Here is a 23,099-nt window from a genome sequence, read left to right as displayed (position 1 = left end):
GTCACTTCACTCTACTTTTTTACACACTGTTGTTGGATTACACCAGAATCTGCTGCTGAGAGTAAGAATAGAAGTAGATAGATAGATAGATAGATAGATAGATAGATAGATAGATAGATAGATAGATAGATAGATCTTTAGATAGATAGATACTTTATTGATCCCGAGGGAAATTCAAGTATTTTTACTTTAAAAAAAACAAACCCTCTATCACCTATTTTACTAATAACCAATACCAAAGTGAGATCAGGCAGAGGGGTTTTATTTGAAGAAAATCATGGCATACATACAGACACACACACACACACACACACACACACACACACACACTCACGATTCACTCTCCCTTATCATTCAATATTCGAAGTCACCATCATGCCACAGCCCTCATGTCTTGCTGTAGCCACCGGTGTCCGCCAGGGGGCGGGATTTCCGTATACTCGGGTGCCAGAGCAGGTGCGTCGAGGTGAGCTCGGGTATTTCCGTCGCAGCTCGGCCATCGGCAGTGAAACGCTGGAGATGTGGGAATGCGGTTGCTTGAGGCAGCGGGCATTGCTGGACACTCGGCGGAGATGAGCACACAGACACAGGAGCCCTCGGCGGTTGGCTGTCGTCCAAGTTAACGGGCTTTTGGGGGTGTGGGTGGGAGCCCTGGACGGCAGGGTGTCGATCGGAATAGAGCAGGTGGGTTTTTTTCTCCTCACATTTTCTTGGGATTTGCCATGGGAGACAGAATGAGAAAAAAGCCAAGAAGGATTCCCCAGCACCATGGAGCCACGCATTGCAGGCAGCGTGAGTACAGACATCCAGGAGAGCCCTTAAGGAATTGGGGTTTTCACTGCTGGAATCACACCTCAACTTTTCAGGGACATATTATCTTCAATGGCATACGCCCCATTTTTTTCTGTTGTTGTTGTATTTTTTGTTTTTGTTTTGTTTAATTTTATTTTTTATTTAATTTTATTTATTTTTATTTATTTATTTATTTATTTATTTTTTTGGGGGGGGGGGGGATTTCACAACCTGCGTAGTTATAATTGTTGTGAGTGTCGTTCACGTGTCGGGACTGTGTTTACGCTTATAGCTTTATCATTGTGTGTCACGAGCTCGACTAAAATCATTAAAGACACATGTGGACCGGACCGTTAGACCGGTGTGTTAGTGCCGCGCCTGGCAACTCATCAACGGATTAATTTCGGAGGATTTTCTCCTGCCTTTTGTTGCTACGGCGGTTGCTACTGACGACCAGTGAGGCCAAAGCCGTCAACAGACGGACCGACACCGAATAACACCACAGTAGTCACAAATTCATTAATTTGTAACCTGGCCATTATGGCTGTGAAATGTTTTTTTCAGACGTTACTTCTGACCTTCCCCTTATTCTGAGACAAGGACAGACAGCAGGTAAAAAATGTGCTGGAGAAGTCGCAGTCTGTGTGGGGTGATTTCCAACTGTAAGACTAGCTATGGGTCACATAACACACCCCAGGAATGCAAAATGTAGGCCTCTCTTTATCTCTGTTTCTTGCACTGTGTGTATATGTGCGGTTAGATGGTCCTTGGATTGAGTTAACTGCGGCCAAGTAGCCAGATTACTGTGGATTAGAAGGCATTTAAAATAGTCACGTTATCCCACCAGTGGCTGCAGAGTCAGCTACAACAACACCTTTTAGGCTGCCTGCCAATTATTTGCTGAACAGAAATCATACTGTAAAATGTCATTCTGCATGAGGCGCTGCTTTCATCTGTTTTCAAATAGACTGCCCAAATAATGTCCAGCTAATGTTTCCTGATGTGACTTGCATGAAAGGTCTTAGCCAGTCAAGTAAAACATCAAACAGCAGTAGTGAAGCCTGAATGTGCAGGGACGTAGACTGGAAACACCTGGCTTTAAAGTGCATGACTGGATGCAGCAAGAGGTAGGGTTGTATAGCTTTCAATATGGGTTATGGTATTTCTTGTCTAAAAAGCTAAAAGTTACATCAGTAAGCCACTGAAGGGATCTGGCTTCCAAGTGGACCTCAAGTGATCTTGAAGTCAACAATAACTGTATACTGTTTTTGTAAACTGTCTTTAACATTGTGTTTTTGTTTGACTTGCTTCTCCAGTGTGAAAGGGGACTGTGACAAGAAATGAAAATCATCTGATCCTACACTCTAAACTTTGACCTGGTGCTGCGGTACATTGGAGTGACAATATTTAACATAAGGTACTTGCCTGATGCACATACAAACGCACACAAAATAAGTTGTGTTTTAAAATTAATATCTGCGCTCATCAGTTGTATAGTTTGTGAAGCGAACAACAGCAGCATCATGTTCTACGGTTCCTCCTCCGGGGCCAGTATGTCCCTTCCCTCCAAGAGTCGCCTGAAACGCCAGAGCAGGACCTTCACTCAGGTACACACACACACACACACACACACACACACACACACACACACTGCATTACAATCAGGCGCCAGTAATGATAATGGAAAAATGTACTTGAGATCAAAGTTGCATGAACATGGGGCGCCGATAGACTAGTGGTTTTGTTGCACGCACAATGCAAGGAGATTTAAGTCCTCATCCAAGAGACCTTTAGGCTTGAATCCAACCCCGGCCTGAGTTCTTTAGGTTTTTGATTTGGGGGGCAATTAAACACGAGGACTATGGATTTACTTATATTTGTTTTGAGCCAAGAATACAATATGCAGTTTTCTAGGATTTGCACAAGTTACATAAATGATTTCATAAGGTCCCTTAAGTAGATCATTACATCATCAGCAAAGACACTTATTTAGCTTTTTTATTTACATGTATTCTGTTATTGAATTGTCTTGTCTGGTCAATTGGTCTAAGGGTTTGATGGAGCAAAGAGAGTGGCCGAAACCCTGTCTAGTTTCTCTTTCTGACTGAAATCTATCTGACAATCAGCCGTTAACTTTTACTCCTGCTGTGGGTTAAATAGATTGTTTATTGTATTAAGGCTTTCAACAGTTGAACCAATAGCAAGTCATAGTGTGTTGCGCTGTAGTATATATTTTTCGGTATCCCTACTTTAATTCCTGTTCAAATAGGTTTTTATAGCACTTAAAAAAGGTCTATTCGCTCCAAGATGGTGGCAGAATCAATCACAAAAAACAGAAATACGATACAATGCAATTCACTTTATTGTCCCCTGTGCAAGTCCAAGGTTATGTGTGTTGGACTCAAGTAATGCAAACATATAGCTTTCTCCATAGTTACAATAAAAACAACCTGTGAGGTATCGTAAGAAGAGAGAAGATTTTTTTTAAAGATCATGACCCTTTAATTTGAAATAGTGGTGTATATGAACCCTAAAGTCAGTATTTATGTCACTCTACAGTGAATTCAGTTTGTTTTTCTTTGTTTTTCTTTTCACCAGGTCCTGTACCGCACCCTGAGTTACAGAGACCGGGTCCCTGTAGAAACAGGAACAAACACTCGTGGTGATCGACGTTCAACGACTGAACCCTCAGAGCGACCAGCGGATGATCCCGCTGAGCTCTCAACGCAGAGCTCTGCCCCTGGGGTGCTGAAGATTTTTGGAGATGAAATTTGTGCCGGTGCCAACTACAAGAGCGTCCTAGCCACGCCGCGCTCCAGTGCGCAGGAACTGGTCAAAGAGGCTCTAGAGCGTTACTCGCTCAATAAGAATTCTGCCCACTCCTACGTGCTATGTGATGTGATTGGACACTTGGAGGGTGGAGGTGGGATAGGAGGAGGGGAGTGGCGAACTGAGTGCCTGCGTGCCCTTGGGGACAATGAAAAGCCGCTGTTGCTCCAAGAGCTGTGGAAACCCAGGGAAGGACACGCTCGCCGATTTGAGCTGCGTAGGAGAGCAGAGGTGGAGGAAATCAACGCCAAGGAGAAAGATACCATCACTGCTGGTAAGAAGGCTCACAAAGACACGCATACAAGTATAGACAGCCTCACACGTGCACACACAGCAGCTTGTCTAGAACGCTTCCTTTGCTGACATACCAAGCTCAGCAGAATATCACAGCTCGTTACCTCTTCTGCAGAGTGCGTGTGCAGACGTGCGCACGTCTATGTATACGTGTGTGTATGCAAAAAGAGAGCTTCCATCAGTATTGTTCCTGAGAGAAGTCCTCCTTATCGGATGATTACATGTGTCTTAGGTTAAAGATTATGTAGGAATTTTGGTTTGGTGCACTTTGGGTCCATGACTGTAACAGCACTGTAATAAGACACACATTGCTGTTACGCCTACACCTCAAAATGCATTTGTTTACTAGCAAAGGGTGCAAAGCCTGCAAGTAAGTTGTGAGAAGCCAAAGAACCACGTTGACTGGCAAAGTACAGTAATATTGCGGGCTTTATGCATATGTCTACAAGCATCTTCAGCCCATTGTTTGCAATCTGTTTGCATATGGAGTACTGTATGTGTCAGGTCTAGACTGCTAATCTGGCCTTACGGGCATTTTCCCTTGTGGGCAGATAGCAGGGGCTACACGAGGGGCTATCAAACTGTCATACTGTTTACCTACTTCTATTTTGAGTAAGGATATTGTGTCCTCCATAAACACCTCTGACAAAAAAGGAATCAGTCACAACAGAAAAAAAACACTCTGTTATGCCTCGATGGCATTTACTCCTCAGTTTAGTCATAGTTTGGGGGAGACTTATTAAGGGGACAAGAGGATGGTGTAGGGTGAGGTCATGTTTGATCAGTCTTAAAGGGACAGTTTGGGTCAATATTTCTTTCCAGCCTAGCACTGTTAGGTGTATTCATCTGTTACTTTAATATCTGTGGGCTGTGGCTAAATGGCTCTGCTGTTGGATTGTTGCTTTAGGTCCGGCTTCACTCACTTGGTCGATCTCTCTTTTTCTCTGCTTAGTTTCAATTGTCACCTTCCTCTTCCTCTTCCTCCTCTATTTGAGATGCAGTCAGATAAAATCCGACATTTGTTTTCTGGCTGATATCGCACTGATAGTCGATATTAATATCGGATGGGGACACCCCTACTCCATTGTACCAAGACGGGCTAACCAGCTTCTTGTTTTTACTGAAGGCTTGTGTGTGAACTAGTACCGTAAAGACTCGACCTGCTGCCAAAGTTACATAGTGTGATCATGTTGAGACACTTCTTTAATGAATCTTTGGCTATTTAAATATTTTTTGGTTTTATAATGTATTCAATAAATAATCTTTTGGTAGTTTGACCAACTTAGTGATCAGGTCACTTAGTCCCCTATATGCCTTGTGAAATTCACAGTAAAAACCTGTCAATGTCATTCTCAGAACAGGCAGAATAGGGCTAGTCTCACTGCCACACTGACATTTCTCATGAAAGCATGCCAGGGTTAGCTGGTTGCTATGTCGACCTCTGTGGTAGCCAAAGAGTTTGTCAACAAGTTTTTCGTATTGTTGCACATTAGAGTCATTGTACACATTTCGCACAATGAGACACTATTAGTAACCCTGTAAAATAAATAACAAGGAACCTTTTTGTTTTAATATTGTGAAAAGTCCATGTGACCTACAACATTTGCTAAAAATGTACATAGTTGCTCCACATGATTCAATCATTTGTACTGTATTTGGCCAGCAGTTTACAATAATACAATAAAGACGTTTGAATATATATTATAAGGAAGTCTGAGTAAACAATCCTGCTTTTGACATGATTGTTTATTTTTACTTCTGTAAACTCCCTGTGAGTTCAATAATACTCCGAATGGCTTTTGACACATCTTTTTTTTAATAAACCATGATGTGAAGAGACTAAAAAAATAAATGATGAAAAGCGTAGAACGCTAAAGAGCGAGGCAACCTTTTGATAGATAAGCAACCGCCAAGACAACCAGCCAATCAGAACTGAGCTGTCCCTATGTGTTTCCATTATGGCTCAAAACACCCAAGATAGGCTACAAACCTTACACTCGAAGTAGTAGTCCACGAGTCAAAGGATGATTTTGTGTTAGCGAGTTCTTCTTCGTTTGTACACTCTTATGATTAATACACATTCATGTATTGAATCTGGGTTACATAGTGAACCACTGTGCTCATTGTAAACAGATTCAGTCAGGGAGACTAATAGATCCAACACTCACTGATAGGATCTATAAAATATTGCCCTTGGCCTTCTCATTGGATTTGTTGATAATAGTATAAAGATTATCACCAGCTTTCTCATTTAAAAACGTCCCTTATTGTGCCCAGAGACATTCTAGTTATACTCCTCTGCAGCCAGCCTCTACCTCTTTCCCAAAGCTTCTAATTATATGAACAAAAAATGTGTCACAGCAAAGCGTTCCCTCAGGGATGAAAACATGCAACGAAATTTCGTTCCTATCTGCACTGTAAAGTTCAAATTTGACTGACAATAAAGAAAGTCTAAATCTAAAACGAGACATAAATGAATGCATATTAACATATTTACATTCTCAAGCTAACCTTTTCTCTCTTTTTTTGTGTCGGGGTGTTGAAAGCACTCGCACACACACAACGGTCTCTTCTTGTTTGCCTTTATTCACTGTGATTTACTTGTTCTCTTTTCTTCCTTCCCTGGTGTACCTATGAGCATGCAGGCACATGTGTGAGATCTGAGTTTTTAATTCACACACCTTTAACAATGAGATAGCATTTCAAAGGTATGTTAGGATTTTAACCTATGGCATGAATAAATCTGCTTTTACTATTTTGTTGGCTTCAGTCTAAGCTTCCAAACAAGTTGTAATGAATCAATGTGATTGTAGCCTGACTTGGATTTCCTTTGCATTCTAATGAACAGTGTATTATTAAAAACCTCATACCTTTACCTGTTTATCTCTTCTTACTAACTGCTAATGTAACTCACTAGAAGCACCACATGCTTTTTAGAACTCCACAGTGCATGTGTGCCTTATGGTGTGTGGTTTAAAAAAGTGAGTGGGGGAGGATTTTCTGTACTTGGTGTTTTGGCGAGGGGTCATTTTCTCAGCCCCTTCCTCCCCTTCGTAACCCCACCCCCCCACCCCCCCCACCCTGCTGTAGGGCCCAAAACCTCCCAATTCTTGGCGGCTCTAATGGGTCGATCTGGGCTGGGCAAACACAGAAGCTCCCCTCTGCGCTGTGGTCGAGTGGTACAGTCCGGCTCTAAAGGTGGGGACTGGCCTCAGGTAGGGTGGCTGTCACTTCATTGCCATGGTGACCACTTCTACCTGCGCTGTTACGAGTGCCACCCCCATTTGCAAGTGGTTCAAACAGTCTTGAGTGTGTGTTTGCAAAATCCGTGAGCCATCGCATGAGGAGCTGCTCAGTCATTCAGTTCACTGTGGTCTGCTCCATCCAGCTTCCACTCAACTCACACATGACCGTTACGCACTTTGTGTCACGACAGCCTGAGAAGTTTGTTCACTCACAAGTCAAACATACATACCAACATCGCACATGCACCTTATGTACACTGTCTTTTTTATATTTCATTCATTGCCTGTCTTTTCTCTCGTCCTCCACATCTCTCTCGTCCCCCTTTGCCCCCTAATTTTTTATTGTAATCCTCCTGTTATCTATCCTGCCCTCCTCTCTCCCTCTTTGTCCCCCCCTCTTACTTCTCCTCCTCCTCCCTTTAGATATTAATGCTCAGGCTCGTAAGCTGCAGAGGAACAGGGCGAAGGGGACGCTGACCCTGCCACGCTCAAGCAACTCATCTTTCTGCCGCAGCCTCAGCGAAACCAGTCTTAACCAGGTAATATAATGATAATGAATTGATGTCATTCATGGACCCGTTATCCTGCTGCTTTAAATCCTGAATACTTGTGTGTGTGCATGGTTCTGTAGCTGGGTGTGGGAGACGAACCCAAGCGGTATTATTCCACCCTGCCAGGACCCTTAAGGGCTCGGGAACGTGAGTTGGCTTCCAGCAGCCGGAGGAAAGAGGAGGGAAGTCATGGAGGTGGAGGGGTGAGGCACTCACTCTACCAGTCCCCCCACCTCCTGCTGTTACAGGGCTACAATCGGCAGGTATTGTTGGAGAGGAGGTTACTCTGTCATTATATGCTCTTCACATAGTCCCAGTTCCAAATCTGAAGGGTGTTCCTTAGAGATGGGAAACGTTCATTTTTATCGATACTGATACTACTTTTGGGACTCCTGAACACTTCAAGTCTGTCTATACTTTTGTAGTTTAGTTGGCGATCTTCATTTCCTTTGATTATTTATTGTTTGGTGTGTTTCAGGACTGTTTGGTGTACCTGCTGAACAGGGAGCAGCACACAGTTGGTCAGGAGACTCCGTCAGCTCGCCCCAACATCTGCCTCTTCTCACCTGACATCCTGCCCCTCCACTGCCGCCTGCGCCGAGTCCCTGCATCCCGTCGTCATGCCAACAACAACAACAAAGGAGAAGAGGAGAGCCAACGGTTCTGTGTTGCTGTTGAGCCAGTTCTCCACGCCACGGTTCTTGTGAACTTTTCCCGCTGCGAGCGGTCCACCACGCTGCGACACGGTGACCTCCTGTCCTTTGGAGCGCATTACATCTTTCTGTACAAGGACCCAACTGGTGCTAAGCCTCTGCCCGCTCAGACCTTGGCGCGCCTCCGCTCCCTGGGGCAGCTCTATGACGTAGGGGTGGAGGAGGGAGAGGGTGGGGCTCAGACTTGTAAGATGTGTGGTTCTGTGCTGAAGGACAGATCGGCGCAGGTGTTGAGTGTCCCAGCAATAAGACGCAGTTTCAAACCTCACCTGGTGAAACCTCGCAGCGGGGGGTCGACAGCGGCAGTGCCCCATAGTTTGTCAGGAGGGGAAGGAGGAGGAGGGAGAGGAGGAGGAGGAGGAAGTCAGAAAAGAAGGCAACAGCTGGAGTTTGACCAAACTCACGAGGACCAGCTGTTGAACAGGATTGTGTCTCTCATAGAACCTGGAGGTATAGTCTCTGATTGAGAGGGTGTCATTTGATTTTAGAGTGTTTAAACCAGTGTTTATATTCCAGTGGATCTAGAGTCATTAAAGTCATTCTATCAAGCTAATACAACAATCTCACCCTCCCGTCTCATTTTAATAAAAATAGTTCAGCATGTATTTTTTTTATTTTTTTTATTTTTTTTAAATAGCCCTCCTGTCTTGAAATTCTGTCATCAAGTTTAGTTGAGGTGAATTGAATTCTAAACATCTCTAATAAAGAAGAAATATTGGATAGAGAGGAACAGGAAGGTTAGAATGTGATCCTCAATAAACACAGATATTACTTTGTATCAGAGTTTGGGATTGTTCCGTGGCTCTTTGTATTGACTCAGAAAGGAAATAATGCAAAAATGGTATAAAAGCAATTTGCAATGTTTCTCTTAAGAGAAAGACTTTTTTTTCACCTCCAGTTTGTTTTAACTTTTTAGTCAAATGGTTACAAATGAGAAAACTACATCTTTCCCCAGAATTAATGTTCCTGTTACATTAGTTAATCCTCAAACCTCATGGTTAGCTTTTTTCTGGGAATGTTCCACAGCCCAAAAAGCCGATCATGTGATTATTTTCTAGAAAGTATTTTTTGAATGACTATGACAATTGCATAAACAGATAATATCACTAGAGGTGGATGAGGTTATTTTTTTGCGTAACATGAACTAACTCTTGTCCTCCCTTTCAGGAGATGATCATAAGCTAACGCCTGCCTACCTGCTGTGTCTGTGCATTCAACACTCTGCCTCAGCCTTCCCGCCTGGGAATTTTGGAAAACTGCTTCTCAAGATTGTCAGAAGAATTCAGACCATAGCATGGGTCAGTTTCTGCCTGGCTCACTGTCTCCCTCTGTCTGTCTGTCTGTTCGTCCGTCTGTCTGTCCTGAGATTCTTTGGTATTTCGACCTCCTGTGGAGGGAAACTGTTCAGCCGTGTCAGGTCAGGTGAATAGCTAAACAGGGTTTCATGTCACATGTGTTGCACTGTATTACACATGTAGATTTTTTTTACACAGATTTTTGTGTTATCTAAATGATGAATCATTTATCTCTGTCATGACCTCTAACCTCCAAAGATTAAGGATTATTATTATTAGAGATCATTAGAGATTATATTATAAACTTAATTAGATCTGTAACAATTACTCACCTGAAAAAATGCTATGTTGAAGCGATTGTTAAATCAATGCATTATTTAAATTCCTAAATTAAGGAAATAGTTATACATCTTGATTGACAAATGTTAGGATTGGTAAGATAATAAACAGAACGTTTTTAACAAAAAAAGACCTTTGAAGATAACACTTTAGGGTTTGAAATAGATAGAAAAACAAACAACGAATAAATAAATAACGAATAAATACAACATCTACACACAAGTGTGTACAGTATGTATGTGGGTAGGCTCGCCAGAAAACTTTCTCTTCAGTCAGAATGTATCGATTGGACTTTCTTATCACAAGCCTACGCCTGCAAAGATCAGATACCTTTTTTTATTTATTGATCGCTGTCTAAAAGTGAGTTCTAACAAAAAGTAAATTCTGTCTCAGTAAAACCGAGATATACCGTATTTATTAGAAATGTGCTCTTTGTAAGAGCTTCTCTTCACTTTTGAAGTTTTACTTTGCCTCATGTACATGCAGTTGAGTGTTATAAGAGTTGGTCAGCCTCACTAAGTGTTTTGTTTATATTATCTTATATTAAGAATAAGCTTATAATTAGACCAGTGGGTCACAGAGTAATAATAAATATGTGTCAGTGTGAGCGGGTCAGTTTATGTTGATATAACGGTGGTGTTCCATTCTGCAGTGATAGTGATAGTGGTGTGAAGTGACGTTTCCCTACGCACATCCTTAAAGATTAATGAGTACTTAATTGCTGTGTGCATGTGTGTGTGTGTTTGTGGTGCAGGAGAAGACAAAGGAGCTGGCTCAGAAGCAAGCTCAGCAGTAAGTATTACCTTTCAACAGAAAGAGAGCAACTGTGCTCCTATGACGTTTTTGTGAGTCAGTATGTTCATTGTGTCTTATTACTGTTACACTTCTCTCATTGTGTGTGTGTGTGTGTGTGTGTGTGTGTGTGCGCGCGTGTGCGCTTGCGTGCGTGCGTGTGTCTGCATGTAGCCAGGACCCGGCCTCCCTGTCTCTGCTGAGTATCTCAGACTTGATTCCAGACCTGCAGACCATCTTCTTCTGGATGTCTAACTCCATTGAGATCCTTTACTTTATACAGCAAAGAGCACCAGCATACACACACAGCATAGAAACTCTGCAAGGTATACACACGCACACACACGCACACACACACACACACTGTTTGAATGAGTGTGGGAACAAATCAGTGTCATTACTCACACTGACGAACAGTAAACCCTGGAACAGCATTGCTCCCGCCCTCTCTGTCTATATTTCTTAAGCGTGGCTCTATCTCTGTCTAGGGTCGAAAGAGTCATTGCTATCAGCGACCATATCAGCCAACGAGGAGGCAATGACCATCCTGGAAGAAGTAATCATGTACACTTTCCAGCAATGTGTCTACTATATCACCAAGGTAATCTGTCACCACAGCAAACCGTGCCATCCTTTAAATGAGACACTTTTTTCAATCTTGTTTTTAATAAAGAGCTCAATGAACGGATCCTCACTTACACTGAGTGCTCGAGTTTTTACAGACACACACACATACACACACAATAAATGACAAGGTGAGATAAGACTGTGAATACATTGAAGTCACTGAATGTAATTTTTAAATTAGAGATCACATCCATCATCAGGGTTGTGTGTGTGTGTGTGTGTATGCGTGTGTGTGTGTGTCTACAGGCTCTGTATGTAGTGTTGCCAGGTTTGTTGGACTGTAATCCATTCCCAGCTGACAGCTCTGAGCCGTGTTGGAAAGGAGGTGTTGGGTTTCCTGAACCTGTCCGTAGGGTGCTGCAGGTAGGCACGTGTTGTATTGTTGGGAAGGTTATACATGGTTATAAAAAATGATTGATCATTAATTGTCAATAATTGTTTTAATGAATATCCTTTTTTCTGTGTTTTACATTCAGTTTTGTTCACATTATTTTTTTAAGATATCTTATTTTAGACATGCTTTAGACATTAGATTACACCTTTGTAATGAAAGGTAAATTTTATGATTTATGCAAAAAGAAAATTACTAAAACAGTAAAAAAAACTTCAGGCATGTCCTTTTCCTCCTTAAAAAGGAAAGTCCAACATTAATTAAAATGCCAAAACACACTTGAATGGCAAACAAAGTCATGCCTCATCATGTTCCACTTATATTGCACCTCTCTTTCTAGATGATCTGTAACACAGCTGTACATAAATCATTTAAACCTAACTAGCCTGTGAATGAATAATTGCAAATACAAACGCATGCTGTGCTTCAAAGTTTGTTCAATTCCTCCCAACTTAATATTGAATTCATCAGGATAAAAAAAACGCCAATAAAATAACTCAACTGAGGTATTTGAAGTTGATGGAAAGGTGAAGCCATAAAAGGTCCTGTCTCTTAATGTTCTACGTGTAGTTATCATGTTGGCGTTACAAAGAGCAAGAGAGTATTTATAAATGTTGTGTTTTAGATGTTGACCATATTTTTATTTTGGGACGGCAGTAGCTCAGTCTGTAGGGACTTGGGTTGGGAACCAGATGGTCGCCAGTTCAAGTCCCAGCACGGACCAAGTCCGGAAACTGGTCTGGTAGCTGGAAAGGTGCCAGTCCACTTGATGAGCACTGCCGAGGTGCCCCTGAGCAAGGCACCGAACCCCAAAACCGCTCTGGAACGCTCGCTGTGGGCAGCCCCCTCACTCTGAGACATCTCCATTAATGCATGTCACTAAAAACCCTGTTTGTCCATGAGTGTGTATCTCGGCCTATGTGTGTGTTCATTAGACAGAGTGTAAACCGAATTTCCCCCTTGTGGGATTAATAAATTATTAATTATTTTTTTGATAAATGCTGTAGACATACAGAAGAAGCGTTTCTATGCTCATGTGCTTGTGTATGTTTTGTGCCCAGGTGTTTCAGAATGCACAAGAGCTTCTGCATAGCTACCAGGTCCACCCAGAGATCCAGGCTCAGATGTTTGCATACCTCTTCTTCTTCTCCAATGTGTCGCTTTTTAACCAGCTAATGGACAAAGGTAGGACAACAAGCAGGCACACTCACACTTTGTCTCCCATTTGACCTCCCTCAGCATTTGTACAGTTGTGTGGGCGTGGATGTGTGTTTGTGTGTGTGTGTGTGCATGTGTGTGTGTGTGTGTGTGAGTGAGTGAGTGAGAGAGAGAAAGAGAGCGAGTGAGAGAATGTCCTTGTGTCCTTGTCAGCATTTTGACAGTGACTAACCCAGATTTGTCCTCAATGCCCTTTCTCTATCTGCATTCTCCCCTCCTCCTCCTTCTTGACTTCCTTCCTTCCATCTGGTCATCAGTGGGTGAGAAGAAAAAAAGAGATGTGGTGCTGTTGGGTGGTGGCAAGAGGAGAAAGAAAAAAGAGAGGAAAGAGCAGAGTGTAGGGGAAAAGGCTTCAAGGTCGACCAGTTGTTGTGATGACCTTTTTTACTTTGTCTTTCTACATGGCTATAGACTTGTGCCAGACTACCTTTCAACCTCCACCCTTTCTACACTCACATTTTTTGTCTTTAGCCACACATACACACACTGGCGCACGCACCATATGTCTTCATTAGCCGGTGGAGACAGGACAGATCACATGTCTGGCGAAAGAAGAAGAAGAAATGTTTTTATTTCCTCCTCTGTCCCCCACCTCCTCCTCTTTATTTACATGAATCTGTCTATCTGGCTTCTCCTTCTTTCCCTGGCTGCCCTTTTTGTTGCTCAATTATATTTCTCTACTGATGGTGTCCATGGTAACAGTCAAGTGAGTTTAGAGCAGGTAACGCTGACGTTTGCAATGGGTGCTCTGCAATCTACACACACACAAAACACACACACACACAATCAAATAAACACACACAACCAAATATTACATATTTACCTGATCAGATATTCAATAATAGTACACGACTCTGTCATGGATTTGTATGATGGTAAAGATTGTGTGTCTTGCTTTTAGACAGAGTATATTGGATCCCTTTTTTGTCGTTTTGACGTTTTCTTTGAGAGTGTACCATGGCTTTCCTCTGTGAGTTTAGAAACCAGCTACTGCCAAGCATTATGACACCTCTTCTTAGAGGTCAAGTGATGTCTCGTCTGTTTGTGAAGCCTCACACATAGATTACTGTATGCCTAGACATAAGCCTATTACAGAGAGGCGTGTGTGTGTGTGTGTGTGTGTGTGTGTGTGTGTGTTCATCGAAAACATATGGCAGAATATTTCTGCTTTTGTTTTTGAATGTGTGTGTGTGTGTGTGTGCATATAATGTTATACATGTAGATGTGACTTTTTGGGGGGCCATGTTTAGTGTTTGGTTCCACTAAGTCTATTGTCTGATGAGTGTTGTGTATTTATTAGCAGCATGCTGCTGGGGTTTAGTGCTGACAATGGTTCTTTGATTGATGAATGTGGTATCAACTGCTGACATTGTAGCATCATTTACATCATTTCTCGTTCTTTTTAAAGTACGAGTTTAAAGGTTCTTGTATTGATGCATATATTTCAAAAATGTGCATTTCAAAAATGTTCAATACTTTGTTAAATGTGACAGGGATGATCATTACAATAACAAATTATAAAAGTATTTCTTGAAGTTAATCAAATCCTGTCAGTTGGAAATCTGACTCATTGGGGGTCTGTGGGGGGGTTTTTTTAGCTTCTCTGTGAACCTTTTTATCTTTGTATTTTATTTTTCGTGCAAAGCAAAGATGACACAGTAAGCTAAAATAGTAAATGAAGTATTTGCCACTGTTCCCTATCATTTTGAGGACAAAGGTCAACCCTTTTCTCAGGACATTAGCTCAAAAATGAATAAAAACTTGTTAGCTGCAGTCCTACCTAAGTATCAGTACAGTGTCTTGCATATACCTGGAGTATAAGTGACATTTGGATATGGTTTGGACTTGTTGAGTATTGCTTCTGGGTCTGAAATAAACGTCAGGGATCAATACTGTAGCTTTCAAAAAATCTCATATGATGACCAGCTCTAGTCCAGTTGTTTGCCATTGTTTGCACCAAACCCCAGCAGAAGCCTGATCTCACCTTGGGGGGTATTTTAGCAAGCTTAAATAGGAATTATAGCTGCAGTGGGGTAATGGCATGACAGATTGACAAACTATGGGATGCCAACTTGACGAATGCTTGATTTAAAGTTGATGTCATGCCAGGAAACTTCCTTCAGTTCTTTGATGTGAAACAGAGAAGGAAAAAAGACCCAGAGGGAGGGCGTCAGGCTGGTTTTGTTGTGCAGTAAAACTCAAACCCACTCAGCTTAGCCCACCCTCGGACAGCCCCTCTACAGTAGTCGATTTGTATTCTGCAAGTAGCAGGGGACTAGTGGCTGTGCTAACATTTAATTGTCGGCAGTATCAACTTCTTTAAAAATTAATGCCTGAATGTCTGTTCCTCCTTCATGTTGCCTTTCTCTCAGGATTGCTGACACACCAAAGAGAAACAAATCCTTTGCAGTGCCTCCAATGAAATATCTAAGGAATTACAGTACTACAGGTTGTGCATGTGTGTGTGTCTATGTAGGTCCAACTCGGGGTTGGTTCCAGCGCTCCAAGGTGTTGCAGATTCAGGCGTGTTTGCGGATGGTCATGGAGTGGGCGAGTAGGTCGGGTCTGGGACATTTGGCTGATAAATTCTTCACCAAACTCAACAGCACTGTTTCCATACTGACCACACCTCCTCAGCAGCTCACACAGGTAGCACACACACACACACACAGAATCCATCACTGTTCTATACAGGATTATACAACAGTGTACTGTTAAGATTATTTGCAAGTTTTCTGCTTACTCAAAATGCTGGGTGTCATTCGACTCCTAAATGTATCATCTGGTTCTCAGTTTTTTCCTCAGTTGTCAACTAATTCAGTGATTACCTTTTTTCAGTCATGTAATTTTTGAGCAAAAAAGCTTCAATTCTACTGATTTCAGCTTTTTGAATGTCAGTATTCTCTGGCATGTCTGAGGATTTGAAAACTATAATGAGCTGCAATCAATTCTCTTGTCTGTTTTTCATACATATCTCAGAACTGTTTGAGAAACAAGTCACTCTGATCGTCTATTGATCTGACATCCTTTTAACCTTGCTCAACTCGATTCTGTATGTAAAATAGACTTTTGATGAATCGCTCTCCTTCTCCGTCTCTTCTTCTTCTTTTTTTTCTTTTGTGCAGTCAAGTTGGCGAGCTTTGTCCAGCGAGCACCCAGCTCTGAAACCGGTCCAGCTGCACAGGATTCTCACCCAATACCAGCTCACAGCAGAGTTAGGCCCTGTCCCAACATGGCAACCCAGCAGTGAGGACGAGGCGTATATTTACAGAACAGGTAAGTGTTGGAATCTGTGAGTGTGGTTGAGTTTGTGTTTTTTTTTTCTTTTCAAGTACAAAGCCCTCATGTTGTAAGTTAAGCCTATAAGCACAGTATTTACTAGCATGTGTTAAGCATTACTCAAAGTAAAAACAATGTTTTCCTCATAATTACTTCTCTGTTTCTTCACTTGTTCTTCTTTGTTTCCTCTTTAATAATTGTGGGATGTTTTAGTCCGAATCTCATGAGGGACAGCAGATAGAGATAAGCTTCTTAAATATCATATATGTCTTAAAATGTGGGGTCTGTTTTTTTAAGCTTGGATGCTTAAAGCTTAAAAAGGCTTCAGGGCTTCTTTATGAAGGATGTTGCTGAAGGTGTTCGCAAAAGCAAATGAGCATTGTAATGAAGTTACTTCAAAAGTGTCTGTATGAGGACTAAAAAAATATGTAAAAATAGAGACCAGGTTAAGGATTAGGGGATCTCTTCTAAATAGGTATACACGTTTCTCTAGTTTTCATAATGGGCGTGAAAAACAGAGAGTCAGCAGGAGAACTGCTCAATCAGAGATCATGTTTTCTTGAATGTAGATGGGTACGGATGAGTTGACATCAGTTTATATGTTTAGTGGACCTCCTGGAGAGCTTTGAGAACCACCCTCCTATCGTGCTGCCCAGCGCAGGCTTCAGAGTGGACCTGGACAGTGATTGCATCGAGGACAGCATCTACAGACAGCTTCTCTACATCCGACACTACCTGTGGGGGCTCCGCACCAAGCCCCAAACACACACCAACACTCCCAGCGTGCACACGACATCCAACGGAACTAACACAGCTGACTGGCCTGACGTTCAGGTCAGGAAAAACTCACACACACACACACACACACACACACACACACACACACACACACACACTGCATCCTGTCATATACACACACCTCCCATTAATCCCAACCATGTGCCACAGCAGCTGTGGTTGTTGAGGAGTTCCTCAAAAATCCCATAAATGAAAGACAAAAAAACCCTCTTCTCTAGCCAAGCCGCACACACATACACAGACTCACTCACAGAAATCCTAGACATGGTTAAATCATGGTTAATCTGATTAGTCTTTAGGCTGTCTAATTAGTGGGAACGGCTGACTAGACCATAATCCTGAGTGTTACTGCACTCTCATATATAGCCATACATCACATGCTTCGCAGAAACACAGATACTTTCAGCAACCTGTGAAATGTTAATTTTGTATCTTAAATAACTGTTATCGTCTTAACTTAGAACATCTAGGAACAAACCTTTGTGTTTCAAAACAACTTTTGGATTTATTGAACACAGCATACATACATGTTTTCCCCCTATTGCTGACCATTGATTCCTCCATTCAAACCTTACACTTCTAAAATCTTTTTTTTAACCCGACCCAGAGAGAGTTGATGCCTCCGGCTCACAGCAGCCCCCGCTCTGGGGCTCCCGGCGATGAGGTGACGCCAGAGACGGCAGAGGAGAGAGGACGGGACAGACCCTCAGGCCAGTCACACACACACAGCCTCAGAAGAAATGGCACCGTCCACCACCCTCGGACAGCAAATCCAGACCCGTCCTGCCTCCTGACCCCCCCAAACACCCCTCTGTACCCAGAAGGAGGAGGGGGGCCTGGACAGATCATAGGCCCCACCACCCAGATAAACGGCTGTGCTAGAGGAACTTTGGCAGAATGTAAAAAGAGCAACGGACTCATCACCAATGGACTGGAGGGTAGGCTGAAAAACATAAAGGAAGTGGACAAAATAACAGGAACACAGGAGCATAATGTTATCCAGCTCAGAAACACCATAGTTTTTAAAAATTAACCTTTTTTTATGATATGCTATAAACTAGTTGCTCAGAGAGTTTGCTGGTGTTTTTGTCATTTTGTTCACACCAAATGTGCAATTGTGCAATTTTATACAATCCTCCCCCCCCAACACACACACACACACCTAAAAAACACTTTTTCTGGCAACAAGTACAAAGCCTTTATTCAGTTGGCTATGCATGACAATGCATGTTTAGAACAGCTCAGCTATAGCGGCCCTAATAGTCTTCTTCAGGGTTGAAGAAGTTTTTCTGAAGTTTTTCTCATTTTCACCAGACTTTGTACTCCAGTACAGACACTAACGTTTAAATGCCCCTCTCTCGCTGCAGAAAAATAAACAGGCTACATGAGGTCAGAGGGTCGCTCTGGAAAAATGGCAGGATTTTCCCAATTAAAGTCCCAATTAAAACCAATTCAAGGAGTAATATTGACTTTAAATTCATGAAATAAATTCAGAAATACAGAGAATTAAAAAAGGCTGCGCTTGGTCTGCTGGGCGTGTTGGATTGGAATTGTTTAGTAACCTGTTACCCATAAAAATGCAATGAAGCAATAGATTATCAGGGTTTTTCTTTGTTTGTCTTTTTGGAATTTTTTGTCCCAAAATGATGGTCAAAACTCTGATGATGCTGCCTATCCATTTTAATTATTTGCAGTTGTGTGATTGAAATATTTGTTAGTGTGTCAGTCCCATCTCTCATGTTAAAGAAGTAATCCCCTCTGTTCAGTCCTCACTCTTTGTAGTGAGTGTGACACCTGCAGGCTCGTGTTAGAATCACATGCATGTGTCAGATCAGCTCAGGAGCTGCACCTACGTATGCATGCGTCTCAGTATCTGTGTGTGTTTGTGTGTCTTCTGCACAGCAACACTTCTCATGTGTGTCCAACCCCGTAGCAAGACCCTATGTGTGTGTGTCTTTGTCTGTCTGTGTGTGTGTGTGTTTGTTTTTCTGTGTTTGGGTGTCCGTGTCCTCTGCAGGCTGTATTAGTGGGTCTGAGTTTCCTTTCCCTGTATCCTCCCCTGGAGTCTCTCCCCTCCCTGATGACTTGTGTGTGGTGTTTGTAGTGGAACTGGACAAAGGACCCTACGGACTGGGCATGGGACTCATAGACGGCCTGGTGAGTTGACAAGTTTTTGTTTTGGTGTTTTTTTGGTGAGTGAATTGCCCCACGGGGATAAATAGAGATTCGGAAAAAAAAACAAAAACAAACTTGTATTTCTCTTGTGGATGCTTTGCAGTGAAAATAAACTTCATTGGAAGAATTTTATATAATAAAACGTAAATTTCGTTTCATATTATTGTTTTGCATCTCAGTAGTTTTAAGTTACTTTCCTGAAACGTTTATTTGAGCCATCATTTAATGTTGTATTTCAGGTTTATGCAATTTAAACACATAAGGAAAATTGTCTCAATGTGTGAGCTTTTTTTCTAACATAGGTTTTAGGTCTTTGTCAGCTTTTTACAATAACTATATTCAGGTAAAGTCAATTCTCCAGCAGTTTTGGATTGAAGCTTTGCTCGGCTTTTTGTCCCTGTAAACTGAAGATCTTTGATTAACTTTTAACCAAACTCTTCTTTTACTGGTGAGAGTTAAGTGGTAAGTCGGACTGGGCAGACATTGAGTTCAATGTTTTGCTGATATTTTAACAACTTAATTGACTTAATTAATTTGACTTAATTTGACTCTTTATGGAGATTTAAAAGAGCACCTGCAGGATATTAAGAATCTGAAATATACCAGTAGTCATTTTTTTATTTGCCATAGTATAACTGGATTTATATACTCCAATGCTCCCCTAAATAATTGACACATATTCTGCAGCACACTCCTCTCAACGCTCCAGGCATTTATATCCGGACTCTGATTCCTGATGGACCGGCTGCCTCTGACGGCAGGCTGAGGATCGGAGACCGCATCCTCGCAGTGAATGGGACCAGTCTTATCGGAGCAGACTACCAAAGGTACTCGGGATGTTTAAGACCATAACAGGAGTCGGGATGGGGAGATTAATGATGGTGGATGATAGTGACATTGGTTACACAATAAGCAGTCTTTTTACAATGTTAACCACCCCCCTCGCTGTCAGCCTCTTCACCCAATTGATTTCTTTGATTGACCGGTGTAATCCCAGACATTGATGCACCCTCATCCTTACTCTGCTGAGCTGCAGGTAACCAGACCCTTTCTCTCTCCTCTTCATCCTGTGTTTTTCCTCTCAGTGCAGTGGATCTGATTCGTCTGGGAGGAGGTCGCCTTCGTTTCCTGGTAGCCAAGTCAGACCCGGAGGTCTCAGAGAAGATCAGCGCCTCCTCCTGCTGAGCTCTGCCAAGACACGCACAAACAACACAGAGAAAAATGGAGAGGTGAAACAGCAGTAAGATGAAGGGTAAAGATGTGTGCACTGATGAGCAGGGCACACAGAAAAACACATGGCAGCATGAAATATGAATGTGAAACCCCGCGACAGCACAAAGCTAACAAATCAAACTGAAGATGACGCTCCATGACTCCTCTCCAGCTGCCAGACCTGCTCCCCCTTATGCTGACTCCTACTGGGTTTGTGTGACAGACAGGATCAGTAACCCACGGTGACATCAAAGGGATGTGCTGCAAGACAAGTTGCTAATTAATCAGCGAGCTCTACCCGACCAGTGCACAGTTTACCGTAGTTTTAAGCACAGTAGATTTTAGGATTTTAATCTTCTCTGTCAGACCTCAGAGTACCCATGCACACTGGACGTTTTCCAAACACTTTTTAAAATCATTATAAAATAATAATTCTATTAGCATGGCTAAAGGCTACCAAGCGCTCAGACAAAAGGTACTGAGAATGTTCTTCACAAACCTAAAAGCATTTGCCTACAAAGTGAAGACAGCCTCATTGGTCCTGGATGTCTAACAAAGTGAAAGCCTTTGGAGTGGAATGTTTTTATAAACCTGTTTTTTAATGAACCCAAAAGTATGACTATGGTCTGCTTAGTGAATGAATGTTGACTTTTGTACTGAAGAGTCTGACGGAAGGGCAGGGGAATCAAACTGATGAATGTCACCACATACAGCCCAGCTCTGCCATGTCACACTCAGGCTCACTGGATGTACCTCTCCTGCAAAACAGACGGACGAAGATAGGAGTGCAGCCGCAGTGGGACTCATCTTATCAAGGCCATGTGTCACTCCAGAGTTTGATGCACAGTCCTGGTTTGTTTAAAACTCTGTTTTGCTGTGAATATATGCTGTATGCTTCAGAGTACAAGGTGTAAATAGTTGTTTGTAAATATTCACCACCTGAAACTTTTCAAACGTTCAAAGAGAACCTGTGAGAATTTGGGGAACTACACAATCTTGTTTTTTTCCACCTAATATTCTGATCAGAAAAAATGAAACCAACTGATGGTAAAAGAAGATACAGTAATGTTTGGATTTAGAAATGTGTTTTTTTTTTCTAAATCATATTTATTTGTTTTACATTGGGTGAATACGATACAACTTGTGCACTTCATTATTGTTCACACAGGTTCAAGCTCGAATTTGTTTTAAGAGAACCAACAATCTGAAATTACCACACTACATAAAGTTTGACTTAAAGTGGCATCTAGATAAACAGTTATGCTTTCTGATTGGGTTAGAGGATGCTTATACTTGATATTTTTGCCTTTGAACTAATAAAATGGAGGGAATTGTGTTTTTTTCTGGCATTGAGAAATGATAATAAAAGTTAAAGTGCACAAGTGTTTCCAGAGATAGATTCAGAGTTGCTCTGTATAATCTACCGACCTCGCTGTTTTGTGGTTGTTTTTGTTTATGACATTTTCTTTGAGCATCTTGGACCATGATAAAGAGTTCACCTGCACGTTTTGTTAATTAAAAACAAGAAATAGGTATGGCATCCAAACAGGTAATGAGTGTTTGAGTTTAACTTTTATTTTTTGTATCAAAGTGTTCAATTGTGGTATCATGACAACCTTATTTCACTGTGAGGATTATCTAGAGAAACATCATTTAGTCTAAAAGATGCTGCTGCTGATTTTTTAAGAAACAGTTCCCCTGTGCACAAAACAAAACATTCCTTTGACCTTCGCTGTATCAGAGAACAGGTAGTAATCCCAAAGGCATTTTTTAAAACTTAAGCCAAAACTAACCGGCTGATTAGATTTCAAAATAAACAAGTTGTGTTTAATTCAGCTTAACTGTTGAAAGAGGTCGAGTTAGAACAGGTCACCTTTTATAAAAGCCTAGGTCACAATAAGAAGAAGAAGTGCTGTGCTTAGTCCGTTTTCTGCTGCCTGGCCCTCAGCTCTCCTGAGACGCCCGGTTCCCTGAGTCAGGAGCTGTGAGCCTTTGCCCTCTGCACAGCTGCAGGTCGAGATGTTCACTGCCTCACTGATAAGATCCAGCTGTCACACAAAGGACTGCAGGATAACCTTTTACGAGGGACGCACCAATGATACATTAAAATGTAACATTTTCTGTTTTTCTTAATAGTTCAGACAAATGCACAGTAGGTTTATTTTTAGCCAGAGGCCCCAAAAGTCAATTCTAGAGGCTTTTACAACAAGGAAATGATTTATGATGGTTAAACCTTATTTAAGAGTTCAACTTGCAAATGTTTTTAAGCAGATTTGGACTTGCAGCACTTTGTATTGAGTTGTTACCGTTTCCCTGGTTTTATCTTTTATTTTATTTTTACAATGTTAAAACTTCCAAGCAAACATTTTCTTTTGTCCCCTCGGCCTTGTTTTACTCTCCACGTTGAGTCTGTTCAGATTTTGGCAGTTAACAGTTGATCGTTGTGCATTTGGAGGTTCGTATGACATTGATCGGATGCATGTCTATTCTTAATTCATGATACTGTTTAATAACAGATGGTACCCAAGAATAAAGATTGTTGGAAACTT

The 23,099-nt window shown here is 41.9% G+C and overlaps 1 protein-coding gene across 3 annotated transcripts; it reads left to right on the top strand.

Annotated features, from left to right (window-relative positions):
• Nucleotides 1–344: 344 nt before the first annotated feature.
• radil (Ras association and DIL domains) lies at nt 345–21,886 on the top strand. 3 transcript variants are annotated; one of them, XM_079338559.1, is made up of 20 exons: nt 345–792; nt 2,109–2,209; nt 2,282–2,399; nt 3,391–3,895; nt 7,584–7,699; nt 7,792–7,974; nt 8,190–8,874; nt 9,592–9,722; nt 10,813–10,850; nt 11,025–11,176; nt 11,339–11,451; nt 11,724–11,840; nt 12,930–13,053; nt 15,563–15,735; nt 16,212–16,362; nt 16,973–17,199; nt 17,771–18,101; nt 19,181–19,320; nt 20,026–20,165; nt 20,429–21,886. In XM_079338559.1, the coding sequence occupies exons 3-20, from the start codon at nt 2,316–2,318 to the stop codon at nt 20,580–20,582; spliced, it is 3,564 nt and encodes a 1,187-aa protein (XP_079194685.1). In that variant the 5' UTR covers nt 345–792; nt 2,109–2,209; nt 2,282–2,315; the 3' UTR covers nt 20,583–21,886. The 3 variants fall into 3 exon arrangements, with proteins under 3 accessions (XP_079194685.1, XP_079194687.1, XP_079194686.1); XM_079338561.1 differs by having other exon boundaries at nt 2,109–2,399; nt 19,268–19,320; XM_079338560.1 differs by having other exon boundaries at nt 346–792; nt 2,109–2,399; nt 20,424–21,886.
• The last annotated feature ends 1,213 nt before the right edge of the window (nt 21,887–23,099 follow it).

The sequence above is a fragment of the Symphodus melops genome (assembly GCF_947650265.1).
Source record: "Symphodus melops genome assembly, chromosome: 2".
Taxonomy (NCBI): Eukaryota; Metazoa; Chordata; class Actinopteri; order Labriformes; family Labridae; genus Symphodus; species Symphodus melops.
The sequence above is the reverse complement of the archived record's forward strand: the minus strand, read 5'-3'. Positions and strand labels throughout refer to the sequence as shown.

Bases quoted from the DNA above. Each gene is read 5' to 3' on its own strand.
- radil (XM_079338559.1), top strand. From the start codon at position 2,316: ATGTTCTACGGTTCCTCCTCCGGGGCCAGTATGTCCCTTCCCTCCAAG. The intron at 8,875-9,591 runs GTATAGTCTCTG...CCTCCCTTTCAG, and splicing joins GTCTCTCATAGAACCTGGAG to GAGATGATCATAAGCTAACG. The intron at 15,736-16,211 runs GTAGCACACACA...TCTTTTGTGCAG, and splicing joins CTCCTCAGCAGCTCACACAG to TCAAGTTGGCGAGCTTTGTC.